Source organism: Haliotis rubra, unplaced genomic scaffold (assembly GCF_003918875.1).
Source record: "Haliotis rubra isolate DU_JTF1 unplaced genomic scaffold, ASM391887v1 Scf253, whole genome shotgun sequence".
Lineage (NCBI taxonomy): Eukaryota > Metazoa > Mollusca > Gastropoda > Lepetellida > Haliotidae > Haliotis > Haliotis rubra.
Window position 1 is genome coordinate 1048496 of NW_025766592.1, and position 26569 is coordinate 1075064.

Here is a 26569-nt window from a genome sequence, read left to right on the forward strand (position 1 = left end):
CTATCTATATAATATATGGCGGTCATGGGATACTGGATAACGCTCTTACGTCCACGTGTACTCACAATCATTATATATCCTCTATCTATATAATATATGACGGTCATGGGATACTGGATAACGTACTCACGTCCACGTGTACTCACAATCATTATATATCCTCTATCTATAAAATATATGGCGGACATGGGATACTGGATAACACACTCACGTCCATGTGTACTCACAATCATTATATATCCTCTATCTATATAATATATGGCAGTCATGGTATACTGGATAACGCTCTTACGTCCACGCGTACTCACAATCATTATATATCCTCTATCTATATAATATATGGCGGTCATGGGATACTGGATAACACACTCACGTCCACGTGTACTCACAATCATTATATATCCTCTATCTATATAATATATGGCGGTCATGGGAAACTGGATAACGCTCTTACGTCCACGTGTACTCACAATCATTATATATCCTCTATCTATATAATATATGGCGGTCATGGGATACTGGATAACGCACTCACGTCCACGTGTACTCACAATCATTATATATCCTCTATCTATAAAATATATGGCGGTCATGGGATACTGGATAACGTACTCACGTCCACGTGTACTCACAATCATTATATATCCTCTATCTATATAATATATGGCAGTCATGGGATACTGGATAACGCTCTTACGTCCACGTGTACTCACAATCATTATATATCCTCTATCTATATAATATATGACGGTCATGGGATACTGGATAACGTACTCACGTCCATGTGTATTCACAATCATTATATATCCTCTATCTATATAATATATGACGGTCATGGGATACTGGATAACGTACTCACGTCCACGTGTACTCACAATCATTATATATCCTCTATCTATAAAATATATGGCGGACATGGGATACTGGATAACACACTCACGTCCACGTGTACTCACAATCATTATATATCCTCTATCTATATAATATATGGCAGTCATGGTATACTGGATAACGCTCTTACGTCCACGCGTACTCACAATCATTATATATCCTCTATCTATATAATATATGGCGGTCATGGGATACTGATACTGGTCCATACTCACAATCACTCACGTCCATAACGTGTCCACTCACAATCATTATATATCCTCTATCTATATAATATATGGCGGTCATGGGAAACTGGATAACGCTCTTACGTCCACGTGTACTCACAATCATTATATATCCTCTATCTATATAATATATGGCGGTCATGGGCATACTGGATAACCTCTACTCACGTCCACGTACTCTCACAATCATTATATATCCTCTATCTATATAATATATGGCGGACATGGGATACTAGATAACGCACTCACGTCCACGTGTACTCACAATCATTATATATCCTCTATCTATATAATATATGGCGGTCATGGGATACTGGATAACGCACTCACGTCCACGTGTACTCACAATAAGCTTCGCCTGACACAACTGGAACAATGACAGTAGGTGACGAGACATGGTCTGAATATAGTCTTATCTTCGGACAATGAGTACATCAGAAGTTCTAAGTAGATTTATTCGTATTTCTTGCACATTAAAACAGATTTTAGTGAGTTTAGTTTTAGCAATATTCAAGCAATATTACGGAGGGGGACACCAGAAATGGGCTTCACACAATGTACCCATCTGGTGAATCGAATCCTTTTTTGCAGAGTACACGAGTGTATGGTTTAACCACACCACTAGGCTACCCTTCCAAACCCCAAAAAATAAATTAAAATTAAAATAAAATATAACATAAAAAAATAAATATTCAAATAAATAACATAAAGATAAACAAATATTTATATTACTATGTTAAAAAAACAACAAATAAAAATAAATAAATATGTATTTAAATATATTTACATAAAGAATACTGTTTAAAAAAAAAAATATGATCGCGATAACTTGATTGACACTCGCGAATCTATGTGTAAAAAGTTATGGGGTTTGTTGGGTGTGTGTGTGTGTGTGTGTGTGTGTGTGTGTGTGTGTGTGTGTGTTAAATTAAGAAATGGAGTCTGGACTGGATGATCTAATGATTGACATCCTGACCCTCGATCGTCCCTTGCAGTGGACCTGTCCATTACATGGCCAACCGCACCGATAGTCGCCTCGAAGCATGCATGGGCTTGCAATTGGGACCTCCAGTCGGACTCCCGTTTAGCGACATAATCGTATGTACTTACAGTTAAACGAACGTTAGGTTCACGACATAATCGGGCTACAGTGGGACAATCCCACGTGACCACGAGAAAACGGGGCCAGATTTCTTCAAAGGCATTTCTACACTACCAACAGATTATAGAATAATGTGGGTGAAATTAGGAGCGAGATAAAAAAAACTCCTTGACGACAGAAATGCTTATCAAAGCGCCGTTAAATCCACCACGCTCACTTCCAACATATGTGTATGTCCCGTTTGTATTTCTCATTATCAATGTTACAATTTAAACACATAACACATCCTGAATAAAATAGAACAAGTCAATGAATACCCTATATTTCTATAACTATTTACTAATCTACCGGGCAAAAGAAAGTTATCCTTTTTAAAGTAATTGTATGAAAAACAAAAACGCTGGTTCGCCAAAACGCAGCATGGTCCCAAGAACAAAGCAACTGTCCGAAAACTTCGTACGATTCGGGCATTTTTCAAAACGTGAAAAATGTAATTGTGGGACATTGGTTGGACAGAGCAAGCATGCAGTGAGTTACCAAAAAGCCACCATGAATATGCCAAGACGTTCGGAAACGCAACGAGACAGGGCGATCGGTCTGGCCAATATGGGGCTTCACGTCAGCTGGCCAGCAAGAGCCTTTAACTGCAACCAGGCCACTATCAGCAAATTGAGAAATCTCTACCAGCACACATACTAGCCGCAAGACCGCCCAGGATCGGGAAGGCCAAGAGTCATGATACCGCTACATTCGATAGATCCACCTCCGGAACAGATTTGTGTCGGCTACATCAACGGCGGCAACACCACTAGGATACGTCATCAACAGACGAACAGTCCTTGGACGACTGGGTATGGCTGGTATTATGTATACGGGCCTATCGCTCCTTCCGTGGAATGGCTTTGACCCGTCTGCACCGTCAATACAGACTGACATTGGGCACAAACTGTACATCGGTGGCAGCGACGTGACTGGGAGAGATGAAAATCGGTTCAGTGGATCAGTTCCGAAACGAAACGTTTTTCGCCGTAGAGAAGAGCCACTGGCGCCACACTGCGTTCAAGAAGTTCATCCTTCATGGTACAGGGTGTCAGCTGTGGCCAGAAAACAACAAGACTGGTTATCATACGATGTAATCTGAATGCCCAGCAATACAGAGATGAAGTATTGATACCTTTTGTTGTGACCTTTACTTAACAGCGCAAGGCCTCACAACTCCAGAATTGTTCGAAATACCTGCACAACGTTAACGTCAACGTATTGCGTTGGTCAGCGCGTTCTACAGACATGAACCCCATTGAACACCTCTGTGATCATCGTCTTGATCGTCAGCTAACACAGACCTACAGCCTAGGGCGAACCGACAGAAACTTGAACTGATTCTCTTAGACTTAAGGAGCAGGATTCCTGCTGACGTCATCCGCCGACTGCCTACGTCAATGAGGAGACGTGTGTTGGCGTGTATGGATGCCCAAGCTCGTCACACTCGCTATTGATGACGTGTCTCCTGAATTTTGGTTCATTATGTGACAATTCATGCACTTTTTGAATGAACTCTGATTTGAGTAATATGGAATTTTTACCCCTTGACTTCTCGCTTAATTGTGGCAAATGCATTACAATGAATGTTCAGTCAAATTATTGGAAACTAATTTCTATTTGGAAAATAATTACCTTAAATCTCACAAACGTCTTTGTTTCTATTTGTTATTGGTCAAGTGAAGTCGGCGATAACATTCTTCTACCCGGTAGTTTATATTTCAGTCATGTAAATTTGGTCTCGTCACTATATGGCTGAAAAAATGCCGATGCGACGTAAAATGTCACTCACTTTAGGAATAGGGCGCTTACTTCAAGAAAGTCCTCGGTTGTGAAATTAGTCTGGAATTTGAACCGTTAGATACAGAAGACTCAGAACAGAATGACGAAGGGGTTTCGACACTTGAAGATTCAGATTCTTCATCTGAAGTTTCAGACAACAAATTAAATTTCACAGTGTTCAGTCCAAACATATCGTTCGTCTTCATGGACAAGATTTTATCCTTCATCCTCCCAAAGCTCTCATTATTTCTTCCCTTGGCTTTATGTGCGGTGTATATACATACGCCTAACACTAAACCTGCAAACAGCACAACACCAAGGACGATCAGACCTGTGTACAACTTGTACTCCAGCATCAAGTTGTACAACCGTTTATACAAGGGCGGAGGTGGCGTTACGGCAACGTTGTACCACGCTGTATGCCACGTTCTTTTTGTCACCGGATCTGTCACTGCACATGTCCAATTTCCTGTGGAATTACTCCGTACATTTTTAACAATGACTTTCTCACTTGTGTTCGTCTTTACAACTGGTACATATTCTGTATTATTCAGAAACCACTTTAAGCTTGTCTCGGGGTACATCTGAGACAACGCATTACTGTTGCAGGTGAGCTCCAGTGCCTCTGTCTCACGGACACTTTTTGTGGGGCCTTCTGTCTTCACTGTCAAAGAATAGATCCCAACCGTCTTAAAATTCTTCTTGCTGTATTCCATCAAACACACATACACACCGGTGTCCTTGAAGTTTACATCCCTGATGGAAAAGGTCCCCTTGAACAAAAACATCCGGGATGCATCCATGACAACAGGGTACTCGTTAACGGACCAATGGTATACAGATTTGGGGTACTCGGAAGCTATATTCTGCGAGACTTCGTTTTTACAGGGAAACTCCACGCTGTCACCTTCGGTCTTCACGAAGTCGTAATGCATTTTCTTGATGAATTTCACCCACAGCTTCTCGGTTTCTGAGGACAGGCCGTCATCTCTGAACTTTTGAAACATCTTTTTGTTTTTAAATTTATCATACAGCCAGAACCGTTTTTCCCTTTGTAACGTTTTATCACCGGAAAGGCCGTCTTTGTCGCCAGTATGGGCATCACCTCGGATTCCTGAAGTAACACAAAATGGATATTTTATTGACAATTGGTGAAATCACAATGAAGATAATAATCACAACTGTTATCATGACAGGGAGACTTAATGGATCAATACGTGTTAGGCGATGCGTCACGGTGGTAGTTCATACGCTCAACTACATATACCCTGAATGAGTCACTGCTTTAAAAAAACACGTGTCTGGTCTACTTTATTAGATAATCAGTCAATCAAAGCACGTTTGGGTCCAACGAACCCATGCATTTTTTATCTACCATCAACGCGATGGGTAATACAGATTTTAATGCATTACTCTATTGCTGCTTTACACTATGGCACCGGTCCAGTCGCCATTTTGCAGTCAACTTAACAATTGGCCCACCGGATAATGATCATGGATTTGGAACGATAAGACAATCACCCTTGATAGTTATGAAGTTGTTTTGCACTGTTTGTCATTTTACTCGAGAAATAGTGATAGAAAACAGCGGTGCTGTACGGGTGTCTGGCTCTGAGTACAGACATATTAGGACAGTGTAATTTAGAGATTCGTGATCGAGAAAATGTTATTTATCAAGGGCAAATAAAATAACTCCTTCAAAACATTTTCAACACTAAAATAAGTTTTTGAAATATTGTGCGAACAGGCTCGGTGTACTGACGATTCCCATGGTATAAAAAGGCAAAAGGAAATTCAGGCCATTATATGGATAGATAAGCCTACGCCTTGACTGTACCTCTGATACCATCTAAGTTCGTGGTATAGTTCGTGACATGTCACTCCCAACAATATTAACATTTACAGCTCCCTATGAGTAGAGTGTTCAAGCAAGCTTTGGGAAGGCCCTTTGTCAGTTTCTATATGAATAAGACCATCTATTCCAATGTGCTATCACCAGTACCACAGCACCGGAACAGCAAGTGACAGATGAGATTCCGTGTGATGATGATGATGATGATGATGATGATGTAGAGGTTGCTGCTCTTGTACGTACATTTACATTTTAGTGGATGGCATCTTATCTCTCTGAGAAACATCAGTGTGTTCGTACTGGTCTGTAGAGCTCTGAGAATGAAACCCTAAATCATGGAGTGCCCCAGTGATCTGTTATTGGTTTGTTACTCTTCATATTATATACGGGCCATGCTGCAAACAGTACCAGAAACCACAGGATCTCACACCATTCTTACGCTGATGATAATCCCCAGGACATACCACCTGTCCAGTATATAAACGATTGTCAGATGCTTCGCTAAAAGATCAAAGGCGCCCACAATACTTTAACAGACGATAGAGTACATTCAATGCATTAAGTCACACCGTATTGACGTCACTATGCCATTCAAGTCTGCTCCCGCGTAATGAAACGTACCCTTGGTAACAGACGTCACTATGCATGTCAGTTGTCATTGCCAAGTACAGTCAATGACTGTTGCCAATTTTCGTTATTTTACGAGGGGCTGGGGGGGAACTTGCTGGTAGAACACCAATCTAATCACCAAGCGTGAGCAGTGAAATATTAAATTTCACTCGTGCAACTTGCACACCTGGCTGTTCTGCAAGAGTTTTCCAAATTCCTACGATGAATGTGGAAAAGCTTTGAGGAGAGTGTATTGCAGGTGTGGCATGCATCTGGAAGATTTGTGGTCTCTCCTTCAAGAACCACTGGGACTGCACACAGAAAGAACAAAACTATACTCGAGCATGCTCATTTTACAAAGATATCAAACAAAGTGTCACCCGACTCTTGTTAGATCAGGTTTACATTCAGGGCCTCAGTAAAGCTTTCAAACTATTGTATGGCTGGAATTTCAAAATGTGATGGATCAGTGACAATATTATGTCCAAAGTTATTCCTTATTTTGACTTTACCATACCCTCCCGGTTGTTGTCAGGTAACAATTGGCCAGCCTTTCATATGTTTAAGACGGGTTTCACCCGTGGGGCAGGCACCTTTTCGCTGACATCTGGTGTCATCACTGTTTGATAGAGTGATTAATAAAACAATGCTCTGTGATCGTGTCATGTCAATCACTAGATTGTCTGGTCAAGACTGGATGTACAGACCGTCGTTATACAGCTGTAATATTGCTGAATGTGGCACATCATCACATCATCATAATATGGTCGGAATTGTACAATCGACCCTGCCTTCAGCAGAGATTTCTGATAGATACGGAAAGGTTTAGTCGCTTCTATTAAATTTAAAAAACATTCTCCAACAAAAATCTGTGTACAAAAATATTCCTAATTTCCTATTCTGAGCAAACACCATTTCGTCCTTGTTGTTAAATTTTAGGAATGTATTGCTGAACACCAGTAGACATGGCACTTCACGAGGCAAATTCCAAGATTAATTGTACTGCTACCAGCCTGTAGGTCATATAATCATAGGTGACCTCTCTATTGTTGACAATACAACCTTCATCACTTGTTCAATTTGAAGAGAGCCTCATACCAATTGTGACACTCGTTAAGAGCCTTGTTCGAGTTGATCTTCGTAGTAGGAGACTAACGGGATCGGGTGGTCAGACTCGCTGACTTGGTTGACACATTGTATCTTAACTGCGTAGATCGATATTCAATATGTTGATATTTGGATCATCTGGTCCAGACTGGGATTATTTACAAACCGCCGCCATTTGACTGGAATACTGCTAAGTGCGGCGTTACGCAATAAACAAACCAAACCAATTGGTATTACAACCATGAAACATTTCTGGCTGCTGCTGAAACATATGATAATAATGGGCCAAACGATAAGAGGAACATGCAGAATGTCTTCCGTGTGTTAATTCAGTGATGTTGTCATTGGTTGAAAACACCAACTGAAAAAGAGGAAACAGCAGGAATAACCACGCCCTTCTGTCCAAGGCACCGTCATCGAAAGTCTGGCTACCCGTAATGAAGGTTAGTAGTTGTTCCCACTCGCAAGGCCTCCAGTAGCATGGAATGAACGAATGTTACTCTCCGACGCATTAGCAACTTTCCAGCTCCTCGCGGCTCAACCTACATTACCATTTCATGTGAACATCACGACAGTTGTTTGATAAAAGAGCTAGGTATAAGTATTAAGACATTAAATACAGAATCATAACTGAGGTAGAATTCTGCCAAACTTTCGTCAGTATTTTGGCTTGACTCCAAAACATGAAGACATGCCCATATCTCTTTTGCACTGTATTCCAAAACTTTCAATAAACTCTGTACACACACACACACACACACACATATGTGTGGCTAAAGCAAATGAACCATAAAATACCCGTCTAAATACTTACTATAATCCTTAATACTACTACCCTCCATATTCATAAGGTACTTAATTGAGACCACATTTTGAATATGCCTGCGAGGTTTGGGATGGGTGTAATTCTGAACAGACATTGAGACTAGAACAACTACAACTGGAAGCAGCCCGTATTGTCACTGGTTTACCAAAATATACACCACTTAAATATCTCCATTTTGAAACTGGCTGGGAACAATTATCAGTACGTAGGGAAAGAAGAAAGTTGACATTATATCATAAAATGAAATGTGGTAATGCACCTTCTTATCTGATAGATTTACTTCCTCAGACTGTTCGTGACTCTACAACTTATGACCTTAGAAACTCTGAAAATTTTGTAAGACCATCATATAGATTTAAACACTCAAGTCAATCTTTTATCCCATCAACGACAGTATTATGGAATAATATCCCATTAGAAAAGCGAATGTTACTATCAACAGAGACGGTTTACATCACATTTGAAGAAACATATTGTCATGGCACCAGCATATTTTTCTACAGGTATCCGCAAACAAAATATTATTCATACTCGTTTAAGATATCATGTAAATGAATTGAATTACGATTTATTTAATGTTGGCATTAGGTACATGATGATGCTTTAAATAAGATTTATTATTAAATGGCAGCAAGAACTTATCATATACTCAAAATCATGCAATATTTAAAGCAGTTCAGCATTATATATCAAATAGCAAGCGTTTTTCTTGAATGCTGTAAATATTTTCATATGTCTTAATAACTATCTCCGTACATAGGTGTCTACCATTTCTGTACTTTGTTTCTTTCTATATTACATGTATGTTGTTGTATATTTATCATGTTGTAAATACTCGGGAGATGGTTACCTAAGTTGGATAACTTGTTCCTCATCCCTTTCTTCACTGAATAAAATATGTTTAAATCAAATCAAATGAGACCAGAGGAATTAATACCATGTGGATTCTCAAAACTGAAAGTGTCTGCATGAATGTTTACTATCTCAGATTCTATCTATCACATTAATTATATCCTATGCAATTCCTTATTTTGACTTTGACTATTAACCGTAAGTTCCCGATGTTTTTTCTTCAGGTGAATAAGTGACTATCCTTTCCATTTGCTCGACTTGTGCCTCCCGTGTGGTAGAATATGCTCACCTTTCTTTTGCGAACACAACACAATAACCACTATTGGATAGTGATTCGTAAACATGTTCATGATATAGTCAGAATCATACGATCGACGCTGATTTTAGCACAGATTTCTATTTATGTGGAAAGGGTTTTGACACCCATTGTCATCCGAAGGTAAACGAGACAAATTTTCCAAGTCAGGTATTATGTTGAAATTACTTTGCTTATTTGGTTTGAAGTTAGTTTGTAAAATGAAATAAGCAACTTTGCAATTGCCACCTAAATGTACCTAGGTGACAGAAGTGGAACTGACTTCTTTTATTATAGTATTGATAGAATCATGATGACGGTAACAATATTTTCTCTCTGATTTGCAGGTATTTTGTGCACCAGGATTCGCTTCAGCAAATGTCTTCCTCAATCAAATCAAGAGACACCATAACATCCAGGAACAAGTTTCTGCAACCGACAACCTTCTCTAGGTCACTAAATCCTGATCCTGTGTGTGTTGCATCAAGTTCTCACATTATTTCATCGGGATGCACATACGCAAGTCTTGCAGGCAGTTGCTACACACCAGGAACAATTGTACCTCCACCAAGTAGTGCATCATCCTCAACCTGCTAATCACTACCCCCCAAATCCCCTCCTAACTGAAGTCGGGAAAAGAGATCCAAATGAGGCATCTAAATTCCAGACACAATGGACCGTCTACCCAGATATATTTAAACATGTTTACCACGATGTTATAGACGGTGATTTATCGTCAACCAAGTCAGTCAATTTAATCATCATCCAACAAAGATTTGTTATGGACATGTATCCTAGACTCCTCGAAGATAAAATAGATAACGGTAATGTTGGGACAAGGTACGACTAACTCATGATGCAGTTTCACAACCGAAAAGACTAATTATGACTTCTCAAACTATTTGTCTGACCCACACAATCACAAGGAAAGCTTTGGTTTCAGACGACGATCAAAGTGAAGGAAGTCCAACTGACTGCCAAACTGAAGAGTTGTTCGAAGCACGTACATGTGTTCTAACTGGTCAACAGATACTAAATCTGATGAAAAGGCTCACAATGAGGAGCTTGGCAGTTGGTCGTAGGGTACCAACCGCTAAAGGTCCTCTCCTCAAATCGTAACCCTTACAGAGAGCAAGCATCGATGATGGAAGACTTGTCACAGAATTATTAGAAATGTGGCCCTTTCTGTTTGAAGTTAGTGGTATGGATCAACCGTGACCGTAGGCTAGTGAAGTTGCGTCGTTAACCAACCCGAGAAATTTTTGACATATTGACAGGGCTTTGAGCTTATCCCTTCAAGGCAAACATGATGAGAATCTTAACACCGACAATTGATTGGTAGCAACCATCAAGAATGGTGATATAAAAGGTAGAGATTCAGAAATCCACATGCAAATGAAAACATTAATGTTTGCACCATGTTTAGGGAAACTGCATTATTCAGTCTGAAACTACCAACAAGCACAGATAACTGCTAAGTGCAGTGTCAGCTGCTCAAGACTGTATTGATACAATCAGCAGTATTAGAGATCAACCAAAATACGGAGAACGTCAACAGAAATTTAACCTGTTGGTAGAAGAACAAAAGGCCCTGAGCACTCCTATAATAATATAAGGAGTAGAAATGAATGAATGTCAGAGTTCAGAAAATTCTTGGCACCAAAACTGATTGTGATAACAGGAAGAAATCTTCAAGTTTTTCATCATTACACACGACCGCAGTAAACAAAATCTTCCTAAGTTTTGGAAAAGAGGAAACTGAAACGAGCCCTCAAAGCATAAGTTGGTAACTGAATGAAGACACCACAAAGTACTGGTGTTCAAATGTGTTAAGAAATAATAAATGGTTTATATTTATCAAGAAAACTGAAAACCTGTCGAAAACTGAACTTGACAAAAACAAGCATAAAACTTATGCCCATTACATTGGTAAAACCATTAGCTTTACTAAGGTATCAATAAAAGTAAGCATGGTTGTCAATAGACTTGTTCATGTCTGTTTTTCATGGGCAAAGATGACAGAAAAATGCATGAATATGCTGAAGGTAAGGGCGGGTAACTCGAGTGTTGCAACCCTGGTCATGAGGGTACCCTCGGTTTACGTTGATATGAAGCAAATAGACTGTGGTAAATGGAAGATGTGTAATAGCCATATTTAGAGCTAGGCTTGGTTCCTGATTTTGTTATAATGAAATAAGTTAGTTTTGAAAAATCGATTTATTTATTTATTTTTTTTGGGGGGGTGGGAAGGGGAAGGAAATTTGTCATTACACTAATGAAACTTGTCTTTTTAAAAGGAAAAAGTTTATACTCAATAAGTTAAACCGTAAAATATTTCTTTTCATGTGTCTGCATTATTTTTCCTTACTTTACAGGTTCAGGACATGACCTTTATGCCGAGTCGAGTCGTCTGTATCTCCCTTAGATGCTGGCTTTCGAGAATACCTACAAAGAAGTCTACAGAGTTGTTTTCAAGAGAGGACTGCACGTTGTGCGTCGTATCGACCGTGGGCTGGCCTTCCAACAGACCTAGTAATAGAGCAGATGTCATGCGTAGCATCAAGACCAATGGAGGCTTGACTCGGGGTAAAGGCATTGGAGAAATGCAACGTCTTACGTGGGCGTTGTCAAGGCAAGAATAAAACGTTACCATGCAGACATTCAGTGGGGTCTCGTACAGCACTAGTGAGCAACACAAGGATGCTACTCAGGCTCGTATGAACAGGCACAATAGCGACATCCTGACAGTGTTATCGTTCTTAGAAGAGAGGGGTCCCTTCAGTGATGACTCTAGTCTTCGCAACATTGCTACTGGAGAAACAGCTGACAAACCTGTAAATGTTGAGAATGCCAAATATGTTGGACAGCAGATACTTGACACAATGACTGGAGTGTCACTTCAAGATTATGTCTTCAAAAATAAAGACCAAGTTTGTACACTTGCCTCAGAGTCAGCTGTACAAGCTTGATGGTGATGCAGTACACGTTGATCCTAAACTTCTGTTCCGAAGACTTGTAACCAGTTCAAGGACCATGGGTGATAATCTAACATCATTGTTTGAGGTTGAACTGTGCAGCATTCCTCCTGCACTCTTTGAACCATCTGGCCCCATGGGCCGTATTTATAAAAATTCTAAGAATTAAAAGTTACTCCTAAGTGTAGAAAATACTGAGAATTTTGTAAGAGTTACTCTTAAGACCTAGGTATAAAACCTCTTTACTCTTAAGAGTACTCTTAGAGTGAGCTAATGTTAAGAGTCCTCACACTCCAAAGGACTCCTAAGTACCTAACCCAACATAACAGCGGCCGCTAGACAACGCAGCCATCAACTCAGACATTTTCGAGAACGTAAGGACGTTTTAACATTTTACGATGACAACGAATTAGTCAAAAGATTCCGTTTTTGATCGAGCGGGGATCATATTTTTGACAGATTTGGTGAGAGAATTTTTGCATCACCCACGGAAAGAAATTACGCTATAGCACCTGAACTGAAAATTGCCATCACCTTACGCTATTTAGCAACAGGTTAAATGCAAATGTCTTCCTCTACCAGCCAACAAAGCTACATTTGATGACTCTTTGGGGACTTTGTTACAGAATCCTGAATGGCAACTTCCAGCACAGTTCAACCTCAAACAATGATGTTAGGTTATCACCCATGTTCCTTGAACTGGTTACAAGAATATGTTCTTGAGTCCTATTTCAATGTGTAGTTTGACCTAGAGAATGCACTTATGACACCATCCCTCAGGTCTACATGGAATATGTCCATAACAGGTATGGAACGGCGACCATTGTCGATGCAGTTGTTCCTATAAGCTCATCTGTCAAAGATCTTGGCATATGCTTTGATACATCACTGTCAATGGAAACACAGGTGAACAATATCTGTAAGACTTGCTATTTCCATCTTCGCACCATCCGTCAATACCTTACAGCTGAAGCCACCCATGACTTAGTCCGGGCGCTTGTGATTTCAAGGCTCGACTACTGCAACAGCTTGTTGTTTGGGATCAGTCAGAGGCTATTGGATAAGTTACATAAGGTGCAGAACATGGCCGCATGTATTATCAGTCGCATTCCCAAACATGGCCACATCACACGTGTTCTTAAACAGTTGCACTGGCTCCCCATCAAGGCAAGAAGCGACTACAAAATCCTCTGCTTGACCTACCTGGCCCGTCACGGACTTGCTCCCCCATATCTCTCTCACCTGCTTACTCCTTACTCAAACAAACGCTGCCTTCGATCATCCAATTAAGAGCTTCTGTTTGTGCCAAACTTCAGGCTTAAAACTTTTGGAAACCGGACTTTTTCATATGCAGCCCCAACCTTGTGGAATTCACTCCCATACAATCTGAAAGTTTCTGATAGTATTGCCACATTCAAGTCAGGACTCAAAACAGACCTGTTTTCAATGTATTATTAGGAACTCTATTTGGACGTGTACATATTGCTGTATAAATGTGGGAGACGCTTTTAATCTGTCATTGTTGCGCCTTGAGCATATCTGCTGACGTGGAAAAGGCGCATGAAGAAATCTGCAATATTTATATATACATGTATGTATATATATATATATATATATATATATATATATATATATATATATATATTGTGTTTGGTGGATATGAAGCTGGACCAACAACTAAGGATGTAGCTCACCTTAGATGGGGAAATGCTGGTGTAGAAGTTAAGTGTGGAAAGAACCTGTTACTCAAATCTGAAAAAGAAGACTTTCTTGCCAACCAATCTAAGATAAACAGAGGTTCATCAATTTCCTTGGTAAAGCCTTAGAGGAACAGGGATGTAGAGTGAAACACCCACGTCGTGATGCAGACCTAGATATAGTGATGGCAGCCGTGGAACTTGCCAAGGAACACAAGACCGTTGTAATTGGTGAGGACACAGACCTGCTGGTACTTCTGTGTCACCCACGCTACTTCATCAGAAGAGTCATCAGAAATCTACTATATGACAGAAGCAAAGAGTACCACTAAAAAGAAAGGAGAGTCTGGCAAATAAAGGAAACAAAGCGGAAGCTCGGAGAAGACATCTCGAGTAACATATCTTGTTCATCAGCGCTTTTACAGGATGCAACACTACAATCAGATTGTGTGGAATTGGGAAATTGTCGGTTGTAAAAGAACTGGTTTCTGACATATCCTTTCGTCAACAGGCATTTGTATTTAGCGTGTCTGCAGAGAGAGACGATATCATAAATGCTGGTGAAAGAGTTTGCGTGACATTGTTCAATAGTTACACAGACATAGGTCTAGACAATCATATTACAGTAGTTAAAGTTCGTGTAATAGAGTAAATTCAGTAATTACTTACATACATGTTTATTTACATACTGTCTGGTGTTAAACATATACATAAAATAAAATTGATAGTTGGAAATCCATCGGTAACGGATACACAGATCAGCCTGCTGTTATATATATTAACAAACTAGCAAGTTGTAAAGAGAATTATATTGTTATTAATTGTTATGTTAAATATGGTGAATGTGATGTTTTTTATTACAAATCATCTATATCATGAATAAGTTGAGCTCTAAAAATTGAATGTATGTGATAAATGTCCTTTTTTTAATGCTCATTCAATCACTCTTGGGACGAACTAACATGCACGTGCGTTTTGGCGGGACAAATAAAATTTTCGTTCATTATACATTCCTATACTTTTGATATCTTAAAATTCATATTATGAGGATTACAAAACAGAAGAGTTAGCTTTTGTTGCAATTTGTTCTTGGTTGATCTGTATATAAGCTAGGATGAGTGGACGTTCACTGCACATGCAACTAATCAATAAAAATACTTATTTCAAACATCAAATCAATGTGACATAATATGAACCAATTTCGACAATCACTTCAAACAATCAATCCTCATTATAATAGCTTGGTTTGCATGTCTCTTTTCCTGTACGGTGTCGTTGAAGAAGACTATTTCTTCCTTGTTTCTTTCCAGATGAAATGTCATTGCAATTAGTAATATGGAACAATTATATGTTCACACTAATTTGTTTAAAAAAAACCTAACTGATCTGCTTCTCAGTGGTTAAAACAACCGCCTCTCAGTATAGACTCTTTTGACAAAATTACAACGAAGGAAAGTCTGCAGCAACAAGTTTAGCCACAATAAGCTGGGGTGGTGAAACCCCTCCTCTGTGGAGTGCGTGTTTCCTCAGCACAGATTCAGTGGATAGATCGGAGTTCCATTCAGAACTGTCTCACAAAAAAAAGACTTTTTGATTTAAGAAAGAGTTAGTCTGTGCCTTATCATCAGGAGATTTTCCAGCAGAACTATCAAACATTTTAACAAGATCAAACTCATCATGTTTTCCCATACAAAATTGACTGAGTGAAGATCATAATGAAGCAGTGAACAAGCAGCACAGAAGACTGGGACAGTGCTCTGAAACTACTCTAATTGAGATGAACCTTGGAAAAGGTCATCAGTTGGATCAGGGAAATCGAAAAGAAGTCTACAATTCAGAGGAACCGAGAGCATTTTAACAAAATGCTAGAAGTTTGAGGGAGTTGAGTGACACTGAGAGTAGTTCCTCAGGATCTGATTCTTTTTCTCTGTTGTCATCTCGAAAAGAGAACTTGAAAACGAAAAGGGACAGAAGACTCTCAAAGCCAACAGACAAGTAAACTGACATTTCTTTATACATATACTTTCATAATTAGTACAAGTTTGTATTATTAGTTACTTTACCTGTTAGTACAATGTCTTTAATTGAAGAACTTGGCATCAAAGACAAATTAGTGCAAGGGCTGCCTTTGACACGACGTCCTGTGAAAAATCAAAATGTGGGATTGATTCTTGATATTATGAAACTTTCCAATATCAGACATCAACACCAAATAACACCTGTATACCGATTACAAAAAGAGCAAGAGAGGTAAATATAAATTATTTTTGGAGAAGGTAAATTCATAGTCCCAGTCAGCAGAGTGGTTGAATGTGCTATGAATATTACAGATTGTAATGTTGCAAGCCTGGCTAAATCATAAGTGAAGTTTGTAAGCTTTGTTAAAAAGAACCTGATGTTTTGCCATCTCGTCAAACAGTTGGTCGGTTTAAGGACAGAAAAGCTGCAGTTTCACAAAAGCCGTTAGACGATGTAACTTCAGGTAGTAAGTAACCTGTCTTTGGAATCAGATGAAACGAGCAAGGTTGGAAAGTGAAGTGTTCATTGTGACCCAGGAAGAATCCAGTTACGTTCTTGACCTCAGAGAGATGGCAAATAAGGCCTCTCAAATTGTACTTGATACTTTCAAAGAGATTCTGACAAATGCAAATGACATATGCTCTTAAGAAGATCCTGGTAATGTTGGATTCAGAAGTAACCTCAAGAATACCATGAACGACAGAGTCCTGTACAGAAAAGAAAGTTCACGGGCTTCTTGAAAGCTTCAGAACAGATATTTCGTCCGATGTTATTTCAGAGCGGGACCAAACAGCTTGTTCAAGTGAGGCCAGACAGCTTGTTCAAGAATGAACAACTTCTTCTGTGGACTTCACCTTTGTCGTAGGTTTTGCGGAGAACATTTTGAAATTTGAACAGTTGAAATTCCAAGGAGAAGCTGTGAAGGGTGAAGACGCTCTTGAGCCAGATAAGAGGAATCCTCAACAGTTGAGGTTCATCTTGGTGAAATGTTGCAGCAAGGCCTTTGCTAGAGGTGTTGATGAGAAATGTGGTGTATTCAGGGAATGAAAATGCTACCTGAATGGGATAAAGAGAAAAGGTCCTCTTTGTCAGACATAAACACAACATGTCTAACATCCTTTTCCTACTGGTGCAGTATGTTTACTACCATAAGGACAGAATCGTAGATTTCCTGAACAATGTTCACGGTGCAACTGATGGTCTGCTTCGAGCTATTGTCTAAAAGACCTTTAGGTACCATTGTATGTAGCTAGTTGCAGGACTCATCTCAAGGTTGATCACCGTTCCATTGTGGAATTCCATAGAAAGTAACATTCACTTATTTAACATGAAAAAGCACTACAAGGCCCTTGATTCATTTCTCCCCTCAATAGCAGAAACTGAAACAGCGGGAGACTTCACTTGTGGCCAGAAAATGTCATGTGCTGAAACAGCAAGAGTTGATGTACGCCCACTGCATGGTCCATCAACGAGAATTAGCATTGATGAAATCCAGTAAGTCCTTTGGTTGAAGTTGTTTGTAATGTGGAAAAACTACCACTTTAGCCTGAGCCCTAAAGAAACTGAACGTGATTGGTGAGTAGGCACGAGAATGTACAGCAATACACCCATCGATGGAAAAAGATGGCTGCCACATGTTGACAGGGCTTTGAGATGATTCCATCAATGTAAATTTCACAGCATTTAGTACTCACAAAGAGAGTTTGGCAGCAGAGGGTGATATAAGCGTAGAAGTTAAAAATCCACAAGCAAATGATGACATTAAGGCTTGCAGAATTTGCGCATGGGTAGCTGGCATGTTTTGGCAAATTTCTCAGTTTGAAACAACAAACAAGAACACTTATTGTCTTATATTGTTAACTTTATTTTCAGCTACTCAAGACTTGATTGACATAAGCAGCAGTTTGAAATAATCTACGTTGGACTTCAAGAGAAATTTCACCTGTTTGTTGGGGAACGAAAAGACCAGAATACCCCTACAATGTGCCATGGAATAGAAATGGCAGGTGACATTGGAAAGATAAAGGAAAATATTTTGGCGGCAATAAAACAGTTCACAATTGTCTCGAAGACATTAATGGAGTTCGGACAATTCTTGGCACCTACTCCAAAGTACTGGTATCAAATTCGTTCCAAGAAAAGTCCTATCTCGACTTGTGACAAGTGTTGCCGACTCTGAAGAGGATAAAATCAGACGTGAGCAGCAGTACATGTATGTCTGTTAAAAGGTTGTCCGATTTGCTGCGAAGGTTTTGAACTTGCGGAATATGACCCATGTGAATATGTGTCCAAATGGAAAGAGGAGGTTTCCTTCCATCCAAACATTAGCATTGTCTCAGGACACGATACCTGTCAATTCTGAGTTACTCTGGAACTCAAAGAGAATGACTTTCAAGTAACACAAGTTACCTTATAGTAGTAATGAATTATAATGACATTTAGCATTATTTTGTTAATGGGTTTATAGGCAGCAGTTCTAACACTTCTCTGGCAAGTGAAATACACTCGGGTATGTAACGTTTAACTTCACCTCGATTTGTGTCATTTCTAATCACCTTCGTTTCGGCATTGCAGCTAACATGGTATGCAGTGTATTTCGTTAAATATCTGTCTTAACCTTCAGGTAATAAGGTGGCATATTCCGCTAAAATGGGTGATGGGCAGCATTTACAATTCCTTCGCATAGCTTCATACACTTAGCTTATGATAAGTATCCAGTGTAGCAACGCACATGGCAGTGTATTATTTCCGCATTCCATAATAGCAGCTACGTCACTTCCGGAGTGATGTCACATCCGCAGTCATACGTCACGTCCGTTTCCTTTATAGTCTGCATGCTGTCCTGACAGGGTCACCATCTAGCTTCATCTCTAATAATTTCTTGAATCTCTCTCAAATTTCGGTATATCGAAAAAATCCAAAATATAATAATTGTTCAACTTTCTTTCCGAGTAACTCGTCATGCCACCCAAGCTTAAGGCAGCCATCAACCACGCTGTGGTCAGGGGACGCTCGAAGGTTGCCAGGCAAAGGGGGCACGCGCTTCTGGTGTTGTCCCCGGGAGCGCTGCCCCTCAGGCCAACCAACTCACACCTTTTGAGACCACACCACATGAGGTTCCCCCGACAACCACCATCAATGTGACACCCCCGCTGGAGCCAAGCTTCATCACTCGCTGTCCGGCAGTGGCCAGCGTGTGGGCCTGTTGGCATAGTGCCGACGGGACTAAACACTAAATCGGCTTAAAAAAGGCGATACTTGGCTTCTGCTTTCACAGTGTCAGCCCAAACCTTCCTGCCTGCTGTCTCCCCGTCGGCGCCATCCACACCGCGCTCATTGTCATCCACACATCTGCGTTGTGTAGTCTTTCATTTGGTAGACATACCATCCTAACGTCATCCTCATCAGCTGCATCTTATCGTTATTACAGGCTAAAGGTCTGCATATAATTTATAAAGAAATAATTCTTTATGCATCACGAATGTCGAGGCAAATGTACATGCCAACATTAGTTTGGTCAGTTTTAGTTTGGCTAGAGATTTAATATATTTACTTAGCTAACAACAACTAGGTGGAAAACTTAACATGGTGCCCTCAGATGTATATAGAAAACTGCTTTCTTCCAGGTCACAATACAGGAGATAAAACGTGGATTACTAATTAATCCTCTCAATGCTACTGTCGAACCCATTCGACAGGACAGCAGCTTAATGGCTTGCCCAAATAAAACTTGCAATACTTATTTAACAAGTGAGATTTACGAGTCATTTGAATTATGTATGGAATGCATTAATTCTCAGCTTTCTAAATATATAATATTCAATTAGTTTATGTACCTTAAAACGATACGCCCGCGAATTAAAAATTTGCTCGCCAAATTTATCCGCACACAGCCACAAATAACGGCCATTGTTGACTTCTTGCACATCGCGTCGAGTGGTACCCAGTCTAATATTTTCTTCAAAATGAAATATTTTTTTCATAATTTGATCAATATATTTGTTTGATCAATAAATTAGTAACTTTCGGTTACACGAAGGATGTTAGAAAATACGCGTTCAGAATCAGAATCTGTACTCATATACATTCTAAGAAAACGATTCGATACCTAAATAATACAGATCATGAAAAATAATCCCAATATTTGTAATTGTACCCACCCTTGATGAAACCGGAAGCACTAACGGCATGGCGCCCATGGAGGTAAAATATGCACGAGTTGGAATACGACCATTGATACATTTTCTAAATTGATTTAAATTCCCGTAAAATCCAAAAGTTATAGTAAAATTAATTTATTAAACACCTTCAATGGGTTACTGTTAGCAGCTTTAGTTGTCATTTTTTTCTTTTGTTTCATATTTTTCGCCTCAATATTGCCGCCGGTGTGTAGATCTTTATTTTCACAAAGTCATAATGGATCTTGCGGTCGATGATTTTCAAATAATGTTCTTACACGGGGAGATATTATGAAATGTCAGTATGTCTAATATAACATAATATTGTTATGTGTATGTCGTCACATGAAGGACAATGCTGATGATCGAAGATTTTATGCATGAATTCTTTTTCCTTTCACAGAAACTGATGAAACCAGATCTAGTGTAAGAATGTGATGTCAATGGATTTCTTAAAAATTGGAATGACGGGATAAAAAATAGTCATCGTCTACAGGTGTGAATGCATTTCACTCAAAATTGTTATTTATTTTAGACATTAAAACAGCTAAACGGCACATCTTTTGTTCTCCAAGTAGGAGCAAAATTCAAATAATTATGTTGCCTCAAAAAGCAGAGTTTTAAGTTTTAATTCTCCCTACTAGTTTTTCACATTGACTGACGTGTGTCCATATTATTAAAAAAACTACTGGTCAAGTGACCCAGTGCATGGCTCGATTTAGCATTATAAATTTGCACTCGTGCAGTATAAAACTGCAAATGTAACCTCATATTTATACCTACTTGCACACTGTGAATGTTCATAGTTTGCTGTTAAAAAAAACTTTCATCTGGGAAACAGATTGATGACCCAAACTGGCTTGGAGCAATGATGACACTGACAGCGATTGAAAAATGACCCTTGTTTTCATGTCATGAGAATTTTTGAAGTAATATAAAAACGTCATACCAGATCCAAAATAATCTTGTTGTAATGAAGCTGTGAATCATCAATGCCAAGGCCACAAGTAATAGATAATTATAAACTCAAAGAAGACTGTTCTTGACATTTTTGTTTTTTTTATCTGTAGTAATAGGAGTACATCAGGAGGAGTGGTTTGTGTTAAATTTGGGTTTGCCAGGCGAAATATCTCCAAATTTACTGTTAGTATTCAATAACGAAAGATTTTCACCAGACAACCCCTGTCTGTGACTTCACATCCGGTGACATCTGCACTTACCAGAAAACAAGTTAGATTTCGCGATCTTAATTTTCGTTTCTCTCTGGTCATATTAAACTGAAAATGATAAATGAAACACATGTAGAATGAGAAATGCTTCAACTTTCGCCAGGGCTTATACATGTAAGTCCTGTCAGCTTTGTTCTTACCAAAATAGCAATATTTTATGTAGGGGTTGGACGAAGCGCGCCATGTTTTTTTTCGAACGTGTAACACGGTGCGACACTGGTTTTCTGTGGGCTTGTGTCGAAAACAATGAACCATTACACTTGAAATTAGGACTCGTGAATATGCATAAATCATGTATTTTATTCTGCAATTTTCATGACATGACACGTTGGAATAAGCGTAATAGTGCCATTTGAATAAAATATGTGATGGCATCGAAAATAGATTTGTTTACGACGAACGTTTTCGATTATTGTTTTTCAGAAATGTTTTTAATTTGTCGTCGCGCTGATAATTGCCGATACAAATATACGAATTGAAGTCAGATAATTATGAGATATCGGAAATACGAATATTGAAATCGGTTTGCGCTAATTTAACGATTTCCATATATGAAACGCATTGTACTGTCAATCAAGTAATTCAGGTAAATTCAGGAAAAATTACATTATTTATGTTTGCCTTGTCATTAACCTCTGTATATTTGAAATTATCAGGATATTTTTGGATAATAATGTTCATTTTGCTATCTAGTATTAATGTGCCAAATATGTTTGTAGTTGTCCCTTTTTTAATGACAAACCGACTGTTAGAAATCACCCGCCCTCTTTACAAGGCCTTTTGCTGAAATTAATTCAGCAGGCTAAAGGTTAACCAGCAGAAAATGGGTACCCAGTGAAATAAGTCTTGAGATTATTGACCATTTGGCGCCTAACAGGCAGCTTGGGTTTCCCCGGGTAATAATGATCAGATTGTGCACTTTGAGGAGGATATCTAGCCTGCAAAAGGCGCGTTATAAATAATCTCATTATTATTATATCACTCATGGCATAAAATGCAGTATTTCAACAAAATGTATTTATCTATTTGCTCACATATCCGTATCATAACTGTAAAAAATCATACATGAGCAAACAATGTAGGGAAGGTTCACATCATTGCAATATGCAAACGGCTGTCATGTTTATACCGTCATGTTAGTCACTTTCATCATCTCTCTCACTGTCAGTGGATGTCGTAGCAACCCTGACCTCCCTCCACATTTACAACATTCTGTGCATTGGGGACCCGAATGGAGACACTGACACGTCGTCCCAACACTACAAGCACTGTCTGTGCAGTACAAGTGTGTGAGATCTCCTGGTTCCAAAACACCGTCCACTGCTGCTGCCAACCTATTGGTTCACCGAAGATTGGCTTGGGTACATAACAAATGGCTCTCTTCACATGCGAAGAGAAGGCATCTGTTGGAAACGATCCAAAGTTGTACAGGACTGGTAATTTTTTCTGGAACACTGACAGAAAATCTACCTGCTATGGTACCTTCGTCTTCAAAATTATCAGATATAAAAATCAAAAAAATCTCCTCATAGATGCAGGTTCTTCTTAGGCGTGTTGCAAGAGCGGTGCTAACAGTATTTTTTCCAACTTTGTAGAACCTCTCAGTCGTGTCACGACCAGTTAGTGCGTAAGCTGATGGGGGCTGAAATACCGTAGAAAAAATATTGTCCTCCTGAGAGGGTTCATCAGACCACATCTTTTAAAGTATATTAAAGTTCGTTCATTGAATTAAATATGGAGACTTTTACTGTTTTCCCTTTGTTCAAACTGCTAAGGTATTAGCAGTTACATTCATTCCATTAGCTATGAAATTTCATATTCTACTTTTCTGTGTAATTTTACAACCGGAGGTAGGTCCAGGGCCTAGATTTTCGAAGCTCTCTTAGCGCTAAGATAGTCGTAAGTGCCATACATTAACATACGACTATCTTAGCACTAAGAGAGCTTCGAAAATCTAAGCCCGGGTCCGGCTAGCGCAATTCTCAAGTTTAATCACGTTTTGCGTTAGAAAAATAGAATTGGCATCTAAGGGGGCAATTTGCAGATAAAAAGGGATTATTTGTTCCAGGTTTCCTCACACATATATATATATTGACTGGCTCGCCATTTTGATATGTGACAAAGGGTAACAAAGAGTCAGAATATACATTATATTACACACCATTGGTAGTTGACGAACGGGTGCCAAATTACTGTTAATTAAATTTTATCAAATTAAAGGTCGGGCGTGGCCAGCAACAATGAAATGCTCTTAATGTGTCCTGTTTAACACATATACCTTGTTGAGCCGAGAGTAAGACAGCCTCCTTTAGTATGAATACGTTTTTAGGGGATCAGGTTTAGTTTACCCGATGTTTTCATTTCTCGGAACTCAGTCCGCCTATTTGTTTTTGACAAATATGTTTTTAAATAGCCATGAAAAATAGCCATAGCTTTGGGTTAAGTTACACAGCAAACACATTTTCACATTTAATTTATCATGCAGAAAATATTTTTAAAATGCCAAGAATGTATGTCAGGGGAAGACATGCCTGTGAGCATGAAAATATATCAAACAAGAAGGAAATCGCTCATGCCTGATGACATTTTCCCCGTTCAGTGCCTCTTAAGGACATTGTGTTGTTTCACAAATTTTAATCGTGATGTTTTGTATAAATATAATTTGTTAAATAATTGGTAGAATGGATTTGATATCAAAAGAGGTTGAAGTATTGTAGGGGCGGTGGGGTAGCCTATTGGTGAAAGCGTTCGCTCGTCACGCCGAAGACCCGGGTTCGATTCCCTACATGGGAACAATGTGTGAAGCCAATTTCTGGTGTCCCCCGCCAAGATATTGTTGGAATATTGCTAAAAGCAGCGGCGTAAAACTAAACTCACTCACTGAAGTATTGTAGAATATGTGTTCTTTTCACAATCATGGCTAAATTTGTCAAAATAACATCTGAGGTGATGCTGTAGTTCCAGCTAGAGCCCATGCACTGTAACCTACCATGATCTTTCAGTTATATGCTGATATACTTTCAGTCGGTGGCGATCTATAGCCCATTCTATACTGTATTGTTGCATGTATCGCGTATGGTTACATGCTGGTTTTAGGTAAAGGTCACATGCAACCAAAAATAAACAAACATAATTAAAACACAATTCTAATTCAACTTAGTATGTAACACGAGTTCTGATTGGTCAGTGCTATAAATTTCCGACCGTATAATCAGCATATACGGTCGCAATTTGAAAACCGATTCAGCCAAACCTTTGAATGTATCCCTGCACTATTGGGGGTAACGCTGTTTTGCAGGACATTGTCATTTGCAGAAGCCATTGGTCAATTAACTCCCCTATCCAGCTAAAATGGGAGGAATTTGTGGAGCACCTTTAGAATACAGCACCACAAGTTCTCGTGAGGACGATCTCTGCCGTAGGTCACGTGTCATTAAGACAAGCAACCAGTTTGTGAGAACCCGTCGGACGAGAACCCGCGACCCTCGGATTGTTAGCTCGCCAGCTAACCGACTGAGCTACGTCCATACTGTTGCATAATGTGCACATTTATCGAGTCATTCCTGTGACGTCACGGAAATGAACGGAAAGTGTCGACTACTCCTGTGCACGACCTTATAATCCGGACATCCCGCTTCCACGCTGCGCGAACCTATTCACTGCGCATGCTCCATGAGCGCAGTGCAGTGCAGCGCAGCACAGCTGTTGAAACTACTTTTTCACCCCAGCTGGGGTGAATTCAGTTAATCGTTTGAACTCCGATTTCGCGGGGTTTTTTCCTCGCGTTATTTTTCAACTTTATAAGTTGAATTTGCATTTTTGATTATTTGTTACTGTAAGTCCATACCGAAAGGTATCAGAATCTGTTTTACGTTGCATGTAAAGTGTAAATCTGTGATAGTCTAGTTATTCTACTGCCCTTTATCGATTTATATCATCTAAGTTTGTTTTTATTTGCTGAAAAAACTGCCGGTGTCACTTTAGATTTTAACTTTCACTTGAACGGCCGAGGAAAGACCTGAAGCGTCGTTACAATTTTAATCTATCAAGAAGTTCTTAGCCAGAAACGATCCTTATCTTGAAATATCGTTCCTGAAAATTCTAAATTTTGCGACAAAACAATAGGCAATCTAGGATGTCTCGTAGGTTGGTAGGACACATGAGTGTGTAGTCACGGTGAGTCATCAGCTGCAGCTAACACGACGAGCTACAGAGTCGTGCAAACAGTATTCGACACTTGACGTAATTTCCATAGACTTACAGGTTTATTTAGTGTAGCGTAAATAGTTTTCATGAATTTAATTTTCGTAAGATCCAAATCAAAGTTTGCACAATTGTGAGGAATCATCTTACCTACAATCACATAATTTCTGTTTACTTTTCCGTTGCTTATTTGAATGGCAACAAGTTAATCAACATATGTACAGTGCCGTGCACTTCTTTACATGGCGGCCTATGTGATTGTGCATTGTGGAACCCATTCGTAAGTTGATATTAAAATGTGATGTCATTAGTTAAATAGTGGTCGGAAAATTGAACTGAAATTATGTGTGCAGAGCAAAGATGATTTCAAATTTGCCTGTCAAATTTTACAAAGATCCATCATAAACTCACTTTATGAAAATTATTTATGCTATTCTGAAATAACATGTAAGTCTATGGAAATTACGTCAAGTGTCGAATACTTTTTGCACGACTCTGTAACTCGGTCGAAACCGACCGGTAGGTCCAAACAAAAACATCCTACCTTGAAGAATGAGGAATGATGCCACGAGTACACGGCTCAGCACGGTCAATGTCGCCAAGACTAGTTTTGTCAGCTTCATGCTGAAAACACTTTTGAAAATCTGTTTCAGCTGCGGTTGTAGTTCCCGCGATCATGTCTGTGA

General features: G+C 39.3%; 1 protein-coding gene across 1 annotated transcript; it reads right to left on the reverse strand.

Moving 5' to 3' along the window:
* Positions 1–3882: 3882 nt before the first annotated feature.
* Positions 3883–26560, reverse strand: LOC124279619. Its single transcript, XM_046715463.1, has 2 exons — positions 26428–26560; positions 3883–5155 (listed from the first exon to the last, which is right to left on the reverse strand). The coding sequence occupies exons 1-2, from the start codon at positions 26504–26506 to the stop codon at positions 4068–4070; spliced, it is 1167 nt and encodes a 388-aa protein (XP_046571419.1). The 5' UTR covers positions 26507–26560; the 3' UTR covers positions 3883–4067.
* Positions 26561–26569: the final 9 nt, after the last annotated feature.